Source organism: Ricinus communis, chromosome 2 (assembly GCF_019578655.1).
Source record: "Ricinus communis isolate WT05 ecotype wild-type chromosome 2, ASM1957865v1, whole genome shotgun sequence".
Taxonomy (NCBI): Eukaryota; Viridiplantae; Streptophyta; class Magnoliopsida; order Malpighiales; family Euphorbiaceae; genus Ricinus; species Ricinus communis.
The window spans coordinates 2,631,830-2,653,073 of NC_063257.1; the positions used below are offsets into that span (position 1 = coordinate 2,631,830).

At 35.3% G+C, this 21,244-nt stretch overlaps 2 protein-coding genes across 2 annotated transcripts; one reads left to right on the forward strand and one right to left on the reverse strand.

The window, feature by feature from the left end:
* Positions 1–1,882: 1,882 nt before the first annotated feature.
* LOC8260918 (wall-associated receptor kinase-like 14) lies at positions 1,883–6,476 on the reverse strand. Its single transcript, XM_015716932.3, has 3 exons — positions 5,348–6,476; positions 3,651–3,722; positions 1,883–3,438 (listed from the first exon to the last, which is right to left on the reverse strand). Exons 1-3 carry the CDS (start codon positions 6,075–6,077, stop codon positions 2,159–2,161), a joined length of 2,082 nt encoding a protein of 693 aa, XP_015572418.2. The 5' UTR covers positions 6,078–6,476; the 3' UTR covers positions 1,883–2,158.
* Positions 6,477–19,120: 12,644 nt separating this feature from the next.
* Positions 19,121–20,976, forward strand: LOC8260916 (protein JINGUBANG). The gene has a single exon (XM_002510271.4). The coding sequence runs from the start codon at positions 19,319–19,321 to the stop codon at positions 20,729–20,731; it is 1,413 nt and encodes a 470-aa protein (XP_002510317.1). The 5' UTR covers positions 19,121–19,318; the 3' UTR covers positions 20,732–20,976.
* Positions 20,977–21,244: the final 268 nt, after the last annotated feature.

Here is a 21,244-nt window from a genome sequence, read left to right on the forward strand (position 1 = left end):
GTGGTGTAATGAGTGATACATCGCTGGTCCATATTAATTAAAGGAGGGTTCATTTATTTTGATTTAGACGATTTCAAATATTCCAGAGATTTAATTATTTGGGCAATCATCATTAATTCACACAAAACCGGAAATGCCAAAATATCTTTCGTTGAATAGGAAGAAGACATACCTGCACTTAGGATCACATGATTGTTTTGCCAGCTTTAAAGTTTAACACCTGAGGTGGAAAATCTGTTCAAAAGAAAAGAATAAGAAAACCTGAGGTGGAAACATTTTCCTACTGATTCTTTAGGATATAACAGTATTCAGTCGTGGAATTTATAGAATGAATTGGGAACATTTTCGTCTACATAAATATATCTGCTGGAATTGTGGGTTTAGCTGTGGCCCTGTTTTAGGGTGTGTCAGCTGGGATTTTGAGTTATAATAAGAAGCCAGCCCTGAGCCCTGAGCCCCAATATGCTGCCAAGCAATCATGTACAAATTTGGAGTGGACAAACACTATTGTTATAAGTTAATTTATTCAGGTTCTTGTCTTGCCAATTAATTAGATAAAAATAAGAAAGTAATTTAGCCACAAACTGATATTTTTTAGCATGTGAAGCTATAAATATATAGAAAGATATATATATATATATATATATACATCTAAAGGCAATCAGTCTCTTCAAGTTTGTCGTTAGAAAGTTTGTCAACTTTCTCTACCACAATTGCAAAATGCAAATACGGCGAACTTGGCCAGCCAAGTCCATCTCCTCTCTCTCTCTCTGTTTGTAAAAGTATTTAATTGAATAAGACATCTTAGAAGTTTTCCATTTGCCTGTTTTGGTTTGATTCTTTTTTGTCAAATCTTTAAATGACACATAAATTTTGTCATGTGGAACTCATGCAGAAGAAGAATGTAGATATCTACGACTGCGACTTCACCCAATTGATTCCTGAACACATTATAATCACTTTATGGGCAAATGATAAACAACCATATCCAGGCGGCAAATGCTTACAAACAAGTGGAAGCAGAGTTGCAGAAAGGTTGGTGACAGGTAGTCTGTCAGGTCGACTCATTATTCTATCTGATCTTTACAATTTCATAAACATCTCAAAAGGGATCGCTGGTAAGTTTCCCTTGGACAATACATGGGCTTTTTAAAAGAAACAAGCAACTAAGGGCCATTGTCCATATTGGCAGAGCAATGGAGTCCACGTTGTACAGACAAAAGAAAGCATCCTGTTACGTCTTACGTTTTCTTTTCGGCTTTCAAAATCAAGGGTTAATTATTTTAATCACCCTGAGATTTATCATATTACTAGTAGGTTTTTCTGTGTTTTTAATAATTAAAATATCTTTAAAGATTAAATTTTTAGTAATCTTAACTAATAGTGTATCTTGTATATAATTTATGAGATATACTTTTTATAATTAATTTAGTTAATAAATATCAAGTTAAGTTAAAAAATTATAAATTAATAATATATTATATAATTTTTTGATGTATAAATAAATTAGAAGGAATATATCAAATTTAAAAATGGATAATACTAATATATAGTAGTATTAGTGAGAATACATATGTATTTTAATTTTGATTAAAAATATGCAGAGAATTTGAGACTTTGAAAATCTTTACCATTTAAGCTAGATGTCAGGTATATGTTTTAGATATTTTATTTACATTTGACTTCTGTTTTTAATAAAAGAAAAAAATTATTAAAGAAAATTAAAAATAAAAATACTAAAATTAACTATTAAGAAAATAAAATTAAAATGATTAACCGTAAGATCAAAATATCTAGTCCCTACCTACATCTATGATTCCTTTAAATCTCTACAAGTCATTTTAGGCAATTATTATAGAAAAATAAATTCCAGGCACTCAAGTAGTCCCAAGAATGATAGGTAATTAATTATCTCCGCATTTGGGATTAATATGTACATGCCATGTTATCATTTGTTTGCTTTTGAGAGAAAGGAAACAAGAAAAGGAAAAAAAGAAAAGAAAAAAGAGAATCAGCTGCAACTTCTGAAGCACTGCTACAAGCAAATCCAAGTAAAGTTTAAGAAACAAGGAAGGATGTTTAAGATCAAAATTTTGTTTGATAATATTCACAGGAAAATGAAGCTAAGCAGAGCTTCTTCAGGGAAAAGCGCTTCAAATCACCGACTAACAGTATTTAACAAACTGCTTGTTGAAGGTGAGCTTTGTTCACTTAACCATGGATCCTGAACAGAAACCGGTGAATCATCTTTTGCTTCATCCGTTGACTTCACACTTCTAACTTGTGTGAACAAGCTTATATTTCCCAATTCTCCATTATTATTAGTGGAGCTGAGAGGCTTTTCGCTGATATTAGATGAAGAAGTAGAGCAGGAGGATTCGACCGATGAAGCTCTGAATTTTATTTCTTCTTCTGGAGACCATCTACTTATCCTTAGTTGTTCTAATTCAGCTGCAACTTCCATCATTGAAGGCCTCGTGTCTTTGTCGAATGCGAGACATCTGAATGCTAATTCTGCTACTTTATGTACAGTAGAAAAAGTCCAAGCATCACAATGTATATCAAGTAATGGATCTATAATCTCAGCCAATCTTCCCTTTCCAATCCTGTCAGTGGCAAGAGCAGCCAAGTTCACTTCATTGTACTGCCTGGAAAAGTCTACCACTTTCAATGCCGTTATGATCTCAATAAGAACTACTCCAAAGCTATAAACATCACTTTTATCTGAAAGATGGAAATTCTGATGGTATTGAGGATCAAGATAGCCTGGAGTTCCCTGTGGGGCTGTTGAGATGTGAGATATTTCAGTCCGGCCAAGCCTTGAAAGACCAAAATCTGCAACTTTGGACCTGAAATTGTAGTCTAGAAGTATGTTGCTTGACTTTATATCTCTATGGTATATCGGTGGATCGATTGCGGAGTGAAGATAAGCTATAGCTTGAGCTGTTTCTGCAGCGATAGTAAGGCGAACTGGCCAGGCAAGTCCATCCCCTTTTTCCCTTTGTAAATGCTGGCATAATGTTCCATTAGGCATGAATTCGTAGACCAGAACCTGTTCACCATTTTCTATTGAGCAGCCTAAGAGGCGAACTAAACTCGGATGATTCACTGAAGAAATGAGCTTGATCTCATTCATAACTTGCTCAACACTGTCATCGATATCTCTATGTTTGATTCTCTTAATGGCAACCCATATATCATTGTGGAGTTTACCAGCATAGACTGTTCCATAGGCACCAGTTCCAAGCCTTTGTTTATCAGAAAAGCTGTTTGTGGCTTTCTCTATTTCCTTGTAAGGGTATATGGGAATGTTAATCCCTGTAGCTTCACTTAGGCTGAGCTTTCTAAAACCCTTGGCTTTTGAAGTAGAGAACCGTCTTCGAATGAAACAGCAGACCAGACCCAAAGCAACCATTAAAGCTGATCCTGCAAAAATTCCTGAGAGAGAAATAATAGCTGGATTTAGTGTTCCAATTCGTGTTGTGTCAATTACATTCTTGCACTTTCAACTTGAATATAACTAGAAACGAATTTTGTAGCCAAACTTTACAAACTTTGCCACTAATAGGGACTTGATTGTTAGGCATTGGCCTAATGGCATAGAATTTTAATTGTTCGTGATTGTAAATTTAGCAATAGGAAAAGAATACCTCCGATTAAAACCGCAATCCTTATTGTTTCTCCACATTGGCCAGATAAATGCTTTTCCAGATTGCAAGAACCTGTCCATATACATATCAGTCAGATGGGGAGTTTTACAATAGTTTTCCAAACTCATCAAGTGAACAACACTTCTGAGTGCATATTTATCTGAAGAAATCAAATATCAATCCAAATTGATGCAGTTCAAGTAACAACATGCTAAATATTAATTAATTAATTAATTAGGAACTACATACATACAGATCACCTTGGTCCAACTAATGCTTCGAGTCATTCTTTTTCTAATTAAGAATATTATGTTGAAGTCACCGTTTTCATTTTATTAGGTTTGACAAAATTCACCTAACCTAAAGCTAGTAGTTTCCTGATCAATGCTTAATCAACTATTTTTCCACCACATAATTAACAAATTATTTTCAACTCAGCACCATTAAATTACTACGTAAATTGCCCGATATTCTGGGTGCAAAATTCTTTCCTATGCTATTAGCCTGCACCCTTGTTCGCATATGATATTAATTTGTTTTGTCGATATCCAATTTCTAGAATAAATTAATACTTTGTCTCTAATAATAATTCAATTTAGCAGCCACCGATAATCACAGCAGACTGAAACCATAGAAGTCTAGTTTATATTAATCATTAGACCATATACTATAAAATTCTCATACGGCATACAAGTGGGTGATTATTTTAAATAGGTCAAGGGCCCTCCCTGAAACGTGCTGGGTTAAGCTACTAATTAGGCAATTAATTAGTTTCCTTTACTTGTTAGTTATCCGTTATATAATGTTCTCATTTTTGTAATTAGAGATGGAGGACAAAATGGAAAATTATAGAAACCAAGAGGACAACAACAACGGCAAGCACAAACTCATCCATCTGATGACTTGACTTCCCATTCAATGACTGATTGGCCTCATACATTGAGAGGTAACCATATTATAGGACCACCAAAAGTATCTCTCTTTCCAGCTTTCACCAGGGTTGCTGCTCACTAACACTATCTATCCACTATATTTTACTTCAAGAAAGGCATCCCTTTTCCATGGTTGGAGCCAGTTGTGACCATGATCATTTATTTACTCATGCAGTACCCTCAGAGGTTCGAGTTTGACTCATTTCTTCTGCATTAGCTAAATTTTTGCTTCTAAGTAGTCCTCCTGTGTTGCACATGATGCATTGGCACTTCCATGAATAAAAAAGAAAAAGACCAACATATTTTATAGAAATAAAATTAGTTTTTGTAACCTTGAAACATCTTACATTTAAAGAAATTTTTATTAATGTATATCTTAATTATAAATATTATAATTACATGGTGCACAACCGAAAATATAGTAAATATTTTCTAACATTTAAAAAAGAAACTCCGATTAATACCCTCTCACTAGCTCCAACCCTCCCATAGTATTTGGATAAAAAATTATGAGCAAAAAACCCATCGTTTGCATGGCTTCATCAGTAATGGTTGTTTGAAGAATTTTAAAAAATATAGTCGTTACGTTTCTATTATGCTTAATGTTGCGTGCATCAATAATTAACCATGTAACCCAAAGAATAAACTAATAATTAAAACACCACCGTTCATATGCATGATGTAAGGTTGACAATTGCTCGGGGTAGAATCAGAAACATACAAGTAACTAACAATAATTAAATTGGAGGAAGAAGAACCACTGACCTTTCCGGCAGCCGGTACCGGCTGAATAGCCATCACCGGAGAATCCATCTTTGCAGCGACACCGATATCCTGGTCCTTTGGGACTTGCAATTTTAATACAATCGGCTTGCTCAGAACATTGGCATTTCCCTGGAAGCCACCACCCCAAATCAAGCACTAGAATATCCAACGACACACCTGAACCATTGACAGACTCTGATGATATTGATGACAAAAAGTAGTCGCAGTACTTAAGCTGATCAGTATACTTTCCAGAATCAAAGAAATTATCCCGAGTTAAATTGAAAAGGCAACTTATGCTGCTGCGACTTGACTTTGAACAATTAAGCGACTCGAAATGAGTCTGGACGCTTATGTCAGGTATACTGCAAGGTAAAAGTGTGGAAGAGCAATTATTCAACAGAATTGCGTTTGTTGACATGGGTGCAAAGTTTTTTGTAAATAAAGATTTAAAGGTATCGATTGGACGGTCGCATTTGGGTCGAAGATCAATCCTTATCTTTTCTTGGTTTACATATACGATGGGAAACTCATTAACAACCATGTTGCTTTCTTGGCTGCATTTTAAATGAATTTTGCAACCTGAGGAGAATCCAAAAGGGTAAGAAACATAGTGCTCGCCGCATGTCTGGTTGCACCAGGAAGAAGCATGAGCTGTGATCAGTTGTGAAAGAAAAAGGATTGCCAAGAAAATAATAGTATTAGTACATGATTCTTTCAAGAAAATCATATCTTGAAGTTTGTGGGTCTCAGAAGTTATACAATCTGAAGAGATCAATGAAATATAAAGGAAAACGAAGACGGGTACGTAATTGGTTTGAGAGTAATGAAAGTGGGGAAGAGACTTCGACGGTAAAAACTGATTGAAATTCTTGGGAAGGCTACTGCTTCTTTGCGTCCACAAACAATTGAATGAGAAAGACTGGAATTGTTAAAGAAGTAAACAAGAAAACTGGGAGTGGGACTGGGGATATCAAGCGGAAGCAATTTAGTTTTGATGTCCGGACTCTAATAGTGATATCGATTGACATGAAATTCAACAAGTGGATGAGAAATATAACAAGGAATCTACTTAATAATTATATGCACAGAGACATAACTTTCTTCTTTCACACTACTTTTGCCGTCTGTTTCACATTTCTGTTGACCCAACGGTAACGTTGCTCTCTCATCATCAAAATGGTCATAACTACGTAATTTGATAAAAATAAATAAATAAATAATGTATTGCATGCTATTAAATGCCAATCGATCTGAATAATTATACCCTAATCAAGTTGAATTTAGCTAATGAAAGTAAGAAAATATTTATTTATATTAGTTCCGCCGGCTTTAAAAGTCTCCGATTAGAATCAATTGTGCGATTTTCTTTCGCTTATTAAAATAGAAATGTTTAAATAAATAATTTATACGTAATTTAAACATAAATTTTGTGAATAATTTATCTTATATACTCTAGCTAGAAATACCTCTTCGATAGAGGTTGGATTCGGAGGGCAGCTAGTTCCAACTCCTAAAGCAAACAGACTCCAATTTCTTTTTACATGGAATATTTATTGCATGAGTTATGGGGGTGGTTACGATCGTAGGGCCATTTCCCTTGAACGATATAACAAATTCCTCGTGAAATATGTAAATGTACATTCGCACTCTCTTACACGGCATTGAATCATTTTGATCATGCGGAAATCATTTTCCTAGTTTATGTTGCTGAATGATTTTCAAATATTAGAGAATTCAATTGCTCAAAAATGATAAATAATACTAAGATCTAACCAATTAGATGACTATTTTTATTTATTTCGGTATCGATTCAATTCAAATTTAATTTTATTATTAACCTATCCGATTTCTTGATATTAATTAAGCGATAGTTAATGAATATTACAGTAAAACACATATTTTATTTATTTATAACAAATGGATATATTATGACACATATTTGACTCTGAAGTGGAATCCAGTTTGTACGGCCGGATGAAATCTTGTTTTACACCTTACCATTTGACTTGTAAATCACAATGTCATACGATTAGTTAAGACAGTTTTGACTATAACAATAAGTAATAGCTGCAATTAGCTTTGCCCTGAATATCGTAACATTTAATACTCTTAATTTCCAGCCATTGATTATACATCCAAAACGTACCATCACAAACACCAATCCCCTCTGCCCCCATTTTCTTTATCTTTATTTCTGTGTGGGGGAGAAAACCAACATTATATGGCATCATTTCATTAGACAACACATAATGAGAGAGCAGTCAGCTGCAAACGGAAAATTATGATGGTTCGCGTGTGAAAAAGCCACAAGAATAGAACCCACCACCAGCTATATATCGACAATTTTTATTTGTAATTTAACTATTTAATCATTTTCTTTTTGCTCTTATTACTATTATTTTAATTTGGATTTACATTGTGTAGACTGCTTGATTGTACGTAACTATGATTATTTATAATTATTTTTTTTGAGTGAGAATTTGGCACTTTGAAAACTTAGTGGCATGGAGGGTTAAATGATAATTATTCTTTATGTTGTCGTTGTCTATGACTGGACTATTAAGATGTATGGATAGGCATTTGGGTCCCAAAGCATAAAAGATTTTCATATTTGTCGAAAGTACCTTTTTAAACATAAAAGCAACTAGAGCAAGTAGCAATAATAATCATAACAAATGTCAATGGTTTGAAGCCTGAAATTGAGGAGGGGAGGAGAGGGAAGCCCTTCATGCGCGAAAACCGCAATTTTGCATATACATATGTGTAAATTACTAGCAGCGATTAGCCATAGAAAAGGGGAAAGATGTTGTCTCTATTTTGTTTTATCAAGCAATCATTTGAGACATAAATATAGTGTTTATTGATCCATAAAATTCAAGCATACATTCTTTTTTACCAAAACAGCCCAAGAGAAGCAAAATGATTATGGTTTTTGAGTTTTGATTACATAAAAATGGAATTTGGCTATCAAAGGTAACTGTTGAAGAACAAAAGCATAACACATCATGTATAAACCAGCAGATAAAGACCGAGGGTCAAGGCCTCAGACCATGCTATCATCACAGGCCTCCAAGCTAATATTAGGAGCAACTTTTCTTTCCTAAGGAAGAAATGTCACTTCTACTAATGCTAAGATCAAGGAATAAGAACATTATCATAGAGTTTAGGATCTAAGTTCATAGCTATAATACCGTTAGCATCAATTGTATATATAAGGGTCATATTCATTCAATAGAACTCATAATCTTAATCTGTAAATCATCACAGTTCAATATAACAATCACTTTCATCTTTTCCACATGGTATCAGAGCAGGTTTGATCCTGCCATCATCTACCCAGCCTCAATCACTCAAAATTCGTCTCAGCCATGTCTCACAATGACATTACCAAATTAACCAATATCACATTAAAAGGCAACCAAAATGATTTCGAATGGTCAAGGGCAGTATATATAAGCCTGAGTGGCAGAAAAAAATTAGGGTTCATCACAGGGACCCAATGCAAGCCACAGCCTAATAACCCTAATGAGCCATCAAAGGAAGAAATTGAAGCAACAGAAGAGTGGCAGACGACCGACCACCAGGTCATGTCACTACTCACCAACGCCTTGGAGCCTCAGATAGCCAGGCTGTGCATGCTACTGGCTTCATTACAGGCGATTTGGGACAAAGTCAAAAACCTGTATGGGCATGACTGAAACTATGCTCACATTTTTCATTTGAAACAGGAACTGTCCCAAATACGACAAGGAACTCGGACAAGCACAAGCTATGCCACTGAAGTCCTGACTCGGTGGGAGGAACTCTAGAGTTACCTCCCACCTACCATAGACCAAGAGGAAGCACAGAGAAGAGAAGAGCAAAGTCTAGTATATACCTACCTAGGGGGGCTCGATTCGACCTATGATGCCCTTCGATCTCAGATTCTATTATCAAATAGCCTGCCTAACATCGATGCTGTCATCGCAATAATCCAACAAGAGGAAACGAGACGGGCAACGATGGGGACTGCAGGTGGTTTAGAGAACACAGAACACGCTTACCTCAGCTGCGATGCGGCTGGCCGAGGAGGGCCAACAGGAGGTGCGACATCGCCAACGGCAGGGGCACACTCAGGAGCGTTGTTGGCACCTCCATCCGCAGCTTCGGCCAAGCATCCACAGAAATGACAGAGGAAAAAACGGGAGACGGGAAGGAAGAAACAAGTTTGGCGGCATGGGTATGTCATATAAAAATAACCCTAGTGGTTATGAAGGGGACGATTCGGGTAAGGAAATGGGTGTCGGGTCGATATATAGCTGGTCGGGTCCTTACAACTTAACTCAACCCGACTCTCATACTCTGACCCGACCCGACCCAACAACACTAATTGGACCCGACCCATGAACAATGAACCGACCTGATCCTTATGGAGCGAACCGGCCCAATCCGGTTCAGGTGACCCAACCCGGTCCGACTTCCTCAATTGGTTCGACCCCTCTCCAGCCGAAAAATCTCAAATTTTGCAACTTATCACTCAGCTTCAGTCAATTCTTCAGCCTCCACATTCTCGTGGATCAGGTTTGGTATCACAAAATTATATGAATTGCATAAATAACCCCTTAAATTAGATTCTTGACTCCGGGGCAACTGACCACATGACATGGGATGCTACAAAATTGTAAAATTTCGTCCCTACTAATTCCAGTCATGTGACAGTTGCCAATGGACATCGAGCTAAAATCTCTGGCTTTGGCTCCTTAAAATTGTTTCATAATGATATTCACAATGTTCTTCTCCTACCAGATTTCAAATCAAATTTATTATCTATTGGTAAGATCACCATGGATTTAAATTGCAATGTTATTTTCTCATCAACCTTAGTCTCATTTCAGGATCGAATCACAGGAAAGATGATTGGTGAAGGCCGCTTCGAGAATAGCCTCTACTACCTCATAAATTCTCCCAATCAGTGCCTAGTCTCATCCAATCCTGTCAGCCACGATTTTTTGATTCACCAGCGGTTTGGGCATCCATCCGATTATGTTTTAAATCAACTTTTCTGCCTCAAAATCAATACTAGCTGTTGTGACATTTGCAAATTTGCCAAGCATACTCGATTACCTTTCCCCATTTTCTCTACTACATATGATCAAATGTTTGATTTAATTCATTTTGATGTTTGGGGACCTGCCCCCGTTACTTCTTATAATCACTTCCGCTATTTTATCACCTTTATTGATGACCATTCTCGCACCACTTTGGTATATTTATTAAAAGGAAAAAATGAAGTATTTTCTTGCTTTATGAAGTTTTTTCTTTTCATTCAAACTCAGTACAATGTCAAAATTAAAATTTTTCGCTCAGATAATGGCACTGAATATGTAAATAAAATTTTTTCTGATTTTTTCTCCAACCAAGGAATTTTACACCAAACCACCTGCATTTACACTCCTGAACAAAATGGTGTTTCCGAAAGAAAAAATCGTCATCTTCTTGAAGTCACCAGATCCATTCTTTTTTAAAATAATGTTCCCCATAATTTCTGATCGGATGCCCTCTTAATTGTTGCCTACCTCATTAATCGCCTACCTAGTCCCAAGCTCAAAAATCTCAGCCCCTTGGAAATTCTGAAAAAGAGAAAAATAAAATTAGGCAACATTCGAGTCTTTGGGTGTACAGTCTTTGTCCATATTAGACGTTCTCATAAACTTGCCCTCAGCTTTGTAAAAACAATGTTCTTAGGGTACTCTTCTGAAAAGAAGGGATATAAATGCTATGACCCTTCTACCCATAAAACCTATATCTCCCAGGATGTGTCATTTGATGAATGTACCCCCTACTACACAAAGAAATCTCCTCATGTCACTCCTACTTTGTTATTTCCTGATAATCATTTTCCTTCTGACAGGTTAGACTTTACTGCTCCAGTCAACAGGGAGCCCCTTCCTGAGGCCGCTCTGGACGTCTCTCCTTCAGAGGGAGCCAGTACCATTCCCAAGGAAACCTCTTCAGGGGGAGACAATGAGTCATGAGCTGACCCAATTGAAGAACTTGCCCCGAGACGATCATCTCGGCCTGTTCACCCTTACATCAGACTAAGGGACTATGTGTCCCATCAGGTATCGTATCCCATTCAACGATTTATTAGCTATCATTCTGTGACTAGTTCATATAAGACTTATTTAAGTAACTTCACCACTCACACTGAGCCTTTTTCCTTCTATGAAGCTAACACCAATCTTAACTGGTGTAAAGCTATGAAGGAAGAACTTCAAGCTCTTGAAAAAAATGACACTTGGGACCTAACACCTCTGATAAAAAATAAAAAACTTGTGGGGTGAAAATGGGTGTATAAAATCAAATATAAACATGATAGGATGATTGAACGATATAAGGCTAGACTAGTAGCAAAAGGGTTCACTCAAACATATAGGGTAGACTATCAGGAAACCTTTGCTCCTGTAGCAAAAATGAGCACCGTTCGCATTCTATTGTCTGTTGCTACTAACTCAGGATGGAGCCTATGTCAAATGGATGTGAAAAATGCATTCCTCCAAGGGTCTCTCTCGAAGAAGTATACATGACTCTACCTCCAGGTTATGAGCCTACAAACGATCAATTTCTGGTATGTAAGCTAAAAAAGGCCATCTATGGATTGAAACAGTCTTCAAGAGCATGGTATGCCAAGCTAAGCCATTTCCTTTTTAAAATCAATTTCATTAAATGTGCATCTGACTCTTCTATGTTTGTCAAACATACTCATGCATGCACCATCGTTGTTCTTATTTATGTTGATGACATCATCATAATAGGTAATAATGACAAAGAAGTTGAGGAAGTTAAACAAAAGTTAAAAGAGGAATTTGACATCAAAGATCTAGGGCAACTGTCCTACTTTCTTGGAATAGAAATAGCCAAATCTCATAAAGGCCTATTTCTGTCTCAAAGAAAGTACATCCTTGATCTATTAAAAGAAACAGGAAAACTAGGAGTAAAACCTATATATACACCAATGGAAACTAAAGTCAAACTTAATCTTGAAGATGGCAATCCTTTAGACAATGTAGGACATTACCAACGACTAGTAGGGAAACTAATCTACCTCACTGTAACCAGACCTGACATCACCTATGCTGTAAGTATGGTAAGTTAGTTCATGCATGCTCCTCGCACTAGTCATTTGGATGCCATAGATAGGATTCTCAGGTATCTTAAGGGCACCCCCGGTCAAGGGATTTGGATGAAAAATAACAGTTCAAATGATATTGTTAGTTTTTTTTATGCAGATTGGGCCAGAAGCTGTGACAGAAAGTCAACTTCTGGTTTCTATACATTTGTGGGTGGCAACCTAGTAACTTGGAAAAGCAAGAGACAAACTGTAACTGCTAGATCCAGCGCAGAAGCAGAATACAGAGCAATGGCATCAACTGCCAGTGAGCTAATATGGATCAAACAAGTTCTTGCAGACATGGGAATTAATTACAACAGCCCAATGAAAATGTATTGTGACAATCAAGCAGCAAGGCACATTGCTTCAAACCCTGTCTTCCATGAACGCACCAAACCACATCGAAGTAGACTACCACTTCATAAGGGAAAAAGTCCAATGTGGTGAAATTAAAACTCCATTCATCAGAAGCCACGAATAGTTGGCAGACATTCTTACAAAAGCCTTGAATAGAGCTGATCATCAATATCTTCTTAGCAAGATGGGATCAATCAATCTATTCGGACCCATCTTGAGGGGGAGTATTGAAGAACAAAAGCATAACACATCATGTATAAACCAGCAGATAAAGACCGAGGGTCAAGGCCTCAGACCATGCTATCATCACAAGCCTCTAAGCTGACATTAGGAGCAACCTTTCTTCCCTAAGGAAGAAAGATCACTTCTACTAATGTTAAGATCAAGAAATAAGAACGTTATCATATAGTTTAGGATCTAAGTTCATAGCTATAAGACCGTTAGCATCAATTGTATATATAAGGGTCATATTCATTCAATAGAACTCATAATTTTAATCTGTAAATCATCACAGTTCAATATAACAATCACTTTCATCTTTTCCACAATAACAATGATAATATGGTCCACAATAACAATGATAATATGGTGTATGTGATTCTGGTAGGTATTACGCTAGTGTTTCAAGAGTTGTATTTGTATTAGTCTTCTTCGGATATTTAGAGGTGTAACCTCAGTTTCTGATGTGATTAGAGTGGTTCTAAATTGTGGGGAGATGTGGGAAACCGAATTTATCAAAATAGTGATCATGAGTGATGGGAATAATGATTCGCCTTGTATGAATGATAGGTGAGTTATTACATAATTATTGTCTTAAAAATAGATGAGTTCTTAACTCGCTTGGGAAATCCTCTTCACCATCAATTTTTGTTACCAATATACATTCTGGTGCCAAAATAAGAGATGAGTAAAATTACTCGTAAAATCCTACTCTACGTACTAATGAAATGGTTGTTTGACAGTTTTTTTTGTTTGTTTATATCGTTAATTAATTATTTTTGTAGACATGGTAGGAATCGCTTTCCTTTAATTCGGTGCCTATAATGCGAGTTAATATCTAATTCTTTTGCATCAGTGCTTTCTGTAAGTAAATAATGAGAAGAAAAAAAACCTTCTGCTTAAATCTTAATTATAGTTTGACTAGACAATTGTCCCGAGAGATAAAAAAAGGTAAGTATAAAATACAAAATAAATAAAATATATTTAATAGTTTGTATTTATATGTAATTATTTTTAGAGATTTAAACGAGCCGAATCGAGTTTCTCAATGTTTAGGTTCAACTTGCATAAAACTAAACAAATTTGAGCTCAGCCCAAGCTTGATAACTTTTTTTCTTTTATTTTAGAGCTCGAGCTTGATAATTTTTTTTTTTATATTTTAGAATTCGAGACTGGCTCAAGCTCGAATTTATAATTCAAACTTCGCTCTTACTCAGCTCATAATTAGCTCAATATACTATATAAATAAACTAAATTCAAGCTTATCTTGTAATTTAGTTTGGTATTGTATATAAATAAGCTAAATTCGAGTTCGGCTCGTATACAAGCTCGAAATAAAAATTGTTAAGTAAACTCGAATTTATTAAATATACAATTGTAAATTTTATAATTTAAAATAGATTATATATAAAATAAAATAATATTTAATTATAAAACCTAGATAATTATATCAAATTTTTGATATAAAAAATAATTTCAACTCGTGAACTCATAAACGAGTTAGTTCGCGAGTTAACTTGCAAGTTAAATGAGCCGAACACTAGTAAATTCGAGCTTGCCTCGCCTATTAAATAAGTTCGGAAACGAAGTCCAAACTCGACTTATTTATCTTGATGAGCAAATTCAAACCAAATTTTATCAAGCTAAATTTTAAGTAATTCTCAAGTAATTGGACCTATTTGCAGCTCTAGTGCCCTTAACGAGGCCTTAGCTTAGTGAATAAGGTCAAGTTATGGGATCAAATCTCGCTCATGTTAGATAAGTTAAGGTTACGATTTTATTTGATTTGAGTTGATTTACATGTATTTAGTATTACTATTTCTTTTTTGAAAGGTTAGTATTAGCATTTATGAAAATTATGAAACTTATTAAATATTTAGCCTATTCATTGATTGAGGGCAATTGAAAAACAAGAAAATGAAGAAATAAAAGAAAAAATTAATTTTAATATATTTGATTATTAAAATATTTTTAAAAAGAAAAAGGATTAAAAAGAAATATTGCAATTAATTATATTCCAATTTATAATATAAAAATATTTAATAAGACGTTAAAATTTAATTATTATTTTAATTCTTGTAATCTTAATGAAGAGAATTCAATATCTAATCAATTTTTCTTTTTTTTTTTTCTTTTATGCAATAAAATATAAGAGAGTAAATATTTTATTTCTCTTTTGTTAAATTATATTTTCTTTCTATCAAAATACCGTTTCTTAAAAGCGTCAAACATTTTTCTTCTATAGTGTATAAGATTACCGGTAACTCTAAATTGTTTTACAAAAATATTTTGTCGATGGTCACCGTTAATTAATCTGTTGAAGATCTTTAGATCCCATAGAAAAAGTAAAATTATCCTAAAATGGTTCCTCCCTTTACACCACCAGTTTGTCTTCAGTTTGACAAACATGCTGCAATCATCAACTAGTGAATTTCTTTCAGCACATTTGTGTTGGGAATTGGGCTTTTCAGCCCATCTTTGTAGCTATTGGGGAACACAAGTGCAGAACAAACTGTTTCTTAGTTGTAGCCAATGCTTCATTAAGATTATTTTAATTTCATAAAAGTAATTTTTATTCGCGATCATAAAAAGCTTCTTTTTCAAATTTAAAAAAGAAGAAGAGTTGTTTTAACTTTGCATCTTGAATAGTTACAAAGAGTTGATGGATTCCAATGAGTAGTGATCAAGCCGAAATTCCAGTTTAGTTGAAGAGTTTGTTTTCGAAAAAGTCTGATGTTCCCCACAAACTAGTTGATGTTTGCCTTCTTGATTTTATACATGCATCATTGCAATTGTGCGGAGAGGCAGAGACATGATCATTTGTACCGAGTGGCAATAAAAACAAGGAGACCAGATCCTTGGCTAGCATAATAACAAATTACGAACAGAATTATAATAGGATAGCAGCAAATTTATCAGACTAAAACATATTATGTACAGAGAGCTCTTATTTTACACACACACACACACACACACACACACACACACACATATATATAAAGATAAAGAAAACAAACTAATTAAGGTGCAGCAAAAGCATCATCGACCCAGCGGACAGAAACCTTGTCAGGTTTTGACGAAGTAGGAAAACCAAGAAAACCTTGAAGAACAGATCGGACCTTGTTAGCACACTTACGTTGTCGAATTCGGCGCAAAACTACATCTTTATCTAGCGTTTGAGATGAATGAGCTGGTTTCAAGTGGACATGGGTAGTCACACGAGCACCACACAACATTTCTTGGTCTTCTTGATCCTCGGTGGAGTTGTTGGCGGCGTTGTTCTCTGCTTCTGAGAGAGCCGGTTGAGTTTTGGACACCAAAAAAGACATTGTAGTAAGAAAGCTTGAAGCTGTATGTATAGTAGTGGATACAGAATTAGGAAGGTATATGCACTTAAGAAACAAATGGATAAGAGAAGTGGAAGTGGAAGTGAAGTAGTGATGGTCTTGCTATTTAGAGGAGGATTAGGATATGGTCGGTGAGGTGGTCAGGTGAAACAGCTGAATCAGAGAGCAGAATCCATTGTTTTATTTCAGAAAGTCGGTTGCAGGTTCCATATATAATTAATTAAATAATATATACTTCCGGGCATCTTCTTTTTCTTTATTCATCCATATACTTTTGTTATTTTGTAATAGTAACTAATTGTGGATTCTCTTAGAAATCTTAAAAAACAGGTGGGGGGAATATTGAGGAGCTTGAACTAGATTTGGTTTGAGAGCTTATCCAAATCAATCGCATTTCTATATTCAATCTGTAGCGAAGTATAAATATGCTTAGCTAGGAGTAGGAGTAGCCTTGTCGGGAGTGGATTCTCACCCTGTTCCATATTATTATTTGAAAGCATTAAAGGAATCTCTAGTTTTGAGTTTTTTTTAGCATGATCCACCAATATTAATAGTGAGCTTAAGATAATTACTATCTCCTATGGTTCATACTTTTAAGACAAAAGAATATTGTCTGAAAAGAACATGGGCCACTGTCATTTATGGGCTTGCTTGATTAATGTCCATTTTTTTTGGGGAAGTGCCAGTGATAGCAGCTCCATTATACTCTATATTTCCTTTTCCATATACTCTTCGATTGAACTCCAATAATCACGTGTCACGGATACAATAAAATAAGTTAAAAGGGAAAAATAATAATGATAATAATAATAATAATAAGGAGCAAACAGGCTTTCTTGTTTTGAAGCAAAGATGCTTTGCCAATTTTGGAGTTCAGTGTGCACTAGAGTGGCAGTAACAAGTCGATTTGTTCCATCACGCTGCCATACTTTTTACGTAATGCAGGTGCCATGTGGCAATAGAACAGTGGTCTGTTGCAATGGTCCTGAAAGATTCCACATTAGCAGGCGTCGAAGCTACTACTATGCTAAATGAAATCGACATTGAAACCACCAATCCATAATCGCTGTACGTGGCGGCTGGAGAGGTTGTCTTGGGAATTATGTCACACCTGGCAGGTTCCAATTGGCAGCGCACACGATCATTTTGGGCTTTTTAAAGAGAAAACCTATGATATTTGGGGCATGAAGGTAAGGTCCAATTTCAGTTAAATACCCTTTCAGCCGATTCAGTGAATTTGAGGGTAAGCAACAAGAAGGGTCTCCTGATACTGATAATAGTCATACAAGTAGAGTGTCGAATTGTCTCTGCTTTTTTCTATTTATGGACTCACAGTCATCACTATTAAGAAAACATTCTTTTTTTAGTAGCGATCATAATAATGGAATGCAATAAAGAGCCTCTATTATTGTCTGGAAAGTACGGTAGAGTCTTAACATAATGACTAGTATCTTATCTGTTTTTTTTTTCACCACCTTTTCCTTTTCAGTAAAATGCCAATTTCTTTTATGTTAATTTTTCATCTCAATGTTTTAGTGATGAGAGAGAGCTGCCTTCACGGGCTCAACAGCAATATGGGTAATTGGGTATAAAGAAGGATAGCCAAAAAAATTAGTGAAAGCTTAGGTCTTGAATACTATAAGTCAATAATCAACACAATATTTCTCAATCAAAAACTTTCTTTCTTTAGGTCTCTAGCGAAGAGTAATCTATTTGGCTTTTAAAGAGTTTAACCTAAGTTCAAACTACTTAAATATTAAATATATTTGAAATTAACTTAATTTTAATTGAGTCTAGCTCCAACTATACAAATAATTTATAAAACTAAGTTTTAAGTTTCTTAATATTTGAATCAAAAAATTTGTGAGTTTAATATAGTTTTTATTTATTATACTATAGATATCTATGATCCGAATTTAATTAAGTATATTATTTAAACTCAGTTTTATATGATCCTAATATAAATATTTATATTTATCTTACCTAACAGTACAAATATGAGATTAAAATGAGAAGACGTAAATATAGAATTTTTGGATTGAAACAATCTAATTTTCTTCTTTAATGAGTCATATATCATTCTAATGACATTATCGAATATGAAAAAATTTTAACAATAAAATATACTCTTTCAGTTTGAAAAAGATAATTATTTCTTTGGCTAGTCTTAAATTATAATTCTTTTTAATTACTAGTTCAATAAATAATTATCAAAATAATTTTTATTAATTAACATAGAAATTGTGACATATGATTAATTTTGAAATTATATAAAAAGTTAAATAAAGACATTTTAAAAAATAGTGATACAAAAATTAATAACAAATAGCTCAAAAGACCTAAGAAATGGGGACTAGGGAATATAAATATATACGACTTTGAATAAACCCAAATAACAAATTGGTAAATTTGGGTATAAATAAATGTTCCTGAAAAAGAAGAAATTGTTGGAAGAAATGAAAGATATAAGAAAACATGTCAAAAAATAGCAACTAATAAAATTAATAGCAATTAAAGAAACGACCGCAGAATTAAAAACAAACCACACCAACTAATCAAATTAACACACACCCATGATATTATTAGCATCTAAACCCAACTCCGCCCTCTATCTACACCCAATTTCAATCTATTAATCGGACACGTGTCATATTCCTACAACTCCTATGTTTTATTACCGTTCCTTTTTTCTTTCTATTTATTTGTTAACTCCCCGTCTCCTCTCCCGCCTCTAATTAGTTTGTTTCATCTGTTCCTTTTAACTTGCAACTTCCTTTCTCTGTCCTTCTCTGTCTCAAATTCCCTCACCACTGTTTACAATATCTCTCTCGGTGGTCCTTATATTTTTGGGTTGTTCTGTTTAGTTGTTTTGCAAAGAAAAAGAAAAAGAAGAAAATGAGAGATGATGGAGGAGCAGATTGCACTAAATTTGTTGACACTGGGAGCAATACTATACCCAGATCAAAATTTGGCAATATAATGCATTCTGACCCTAATATGTCATCCACCGTTAATGATGAGGATTTTTCAATCCGCAACAGCAGCGCTTCAGCTGTAACTCCAGGCTTTTTCGACCCAAATCGATTGAGCTGTGAAGGGTCTCCCATGACTATGTCACCATGGAATAATACCTCTCCTTTTACCAAATCTCCATGGGCTAATTTTGAGGAAAATATTCCCCAGAATGGACTCATTGGTTCTCTTGTTCGCGAAGAGGGACATATTTATTCATTGGCTGCAAAGAAAGATCTTCTTTATACAGGTTCTGATAGCAAGAACATTCGTGTGTGGAAGAATCTGAAAGAATTTTCTGGGTTCAAATCTAGCAGTGGTTTGGTTAAAGCGATTATAATCTCTGGAGAAAAGATCTTCACTGGTCATCAAGATGGAAAGATACGAGTTTGGAAAGTTTCTCCAAAGAATCTAAGCGTACACAAACGCTCAGGAACTTTACCTACACTAAAAGACATATTCAAAAGCTCAATCAAACCAAGCAATTACGTTCAAGTTCGAAACCACCGCTCAGCTCTCTGGATAAAGCATTCTGATGCTGTGTCTTGCTTAAGCTTTAACGAAGATCAAACCCTTTTATACTCTGCTTCTTGGGATAGAACCTTCAAAGTCTGGAGAATCTCAGACTCAAAATGTCTCGAATCTATCAGCGCTCACGACGACGCGGTGAACTCTGTCGTGGCAACAACGGAAGGAATGGTGTTTACAGGATCAGCTGATGGAACCGTAAAAGTCTGGAAAAGAGAACAGCCAGGGAAAACCACAAAGCATAACATGGTTCAGACATTGTTAAAACAAGAATGTGCTGTTACAGCTTTAGCTGTAAACACCTCTGGTTCAGTGCTGTACTGTGGATCAAGTGACGGTGTAGTGAACTATTGGGAAAGAGAAAAGCAGTTGTCTCATGGTGGAGTTCTTAAAGGCCATAAACTAGCGGTTCTGTGCCTTGCGGCTGCAGGGAATTTGGTGTTCAGCGGATCAGCAGATAAAACAATCTGTGTTTGGAGGAGAGATGGAAATATTCACACATGTCTGTCTGTGCTGACTGGGCATACTGGGCCTGTCAAGTGCTTGGCTGTGGAGGAAGATAGGGAGCAGTCTAAACCTGGAGATCAAAGGTGGGTGGTGTACAGCGGGAGTCTTGATAAGTCTGTTAAGGTCTGGAGTGTATCTGAACTAGCACCTGATGTTAATCAGGTGGCTATGATGCAACAGCAGCAGCACTATGCGATGCAGCCTGATAGGGGTGACCCTGCTACATCTGAAGATAGTAGCAGAGCAGGCAGGATGTTCTAATCTCAACAACATTGGATCTTTAATTACTTACCAAACGTTGCTGCTGGTAAATGGATTAATTGAAGGTATATGCCCGTGGAAAGCTATTATTGAGGCTTGCCCAGCAGAGAGCGAAACAAAGGACAAAATAATGAGTGCCAGTTTTTGTATATCCTAGTGGATGTTGTGCGACTAAAACTAATTGCTTCACCATTCAGATTGTAGATTTTACCCAGTAATATACCCTCATTATGTTTTTACTTTCATCTGAAGTGAGAATTTGCAGGTGGGGAATGTGTGCCATGTAATTTTAATAAGATTCTATTATGTATGATCAATGGATGACTGGTTATATTTTCGTACAATTGGAAAAGATTTTATTAATTATATTAACATATAGTTTAATCCTCCAGCCACCAAAGTCGAAAAGAAAGGATTAATCCTGAGGTATTAATAGTTTTGTTTATATATTATTTTTGTAAAAGAATTTCAGGCCCAAGGGAGCTTATCGTATGCACGAACTACACAAACATC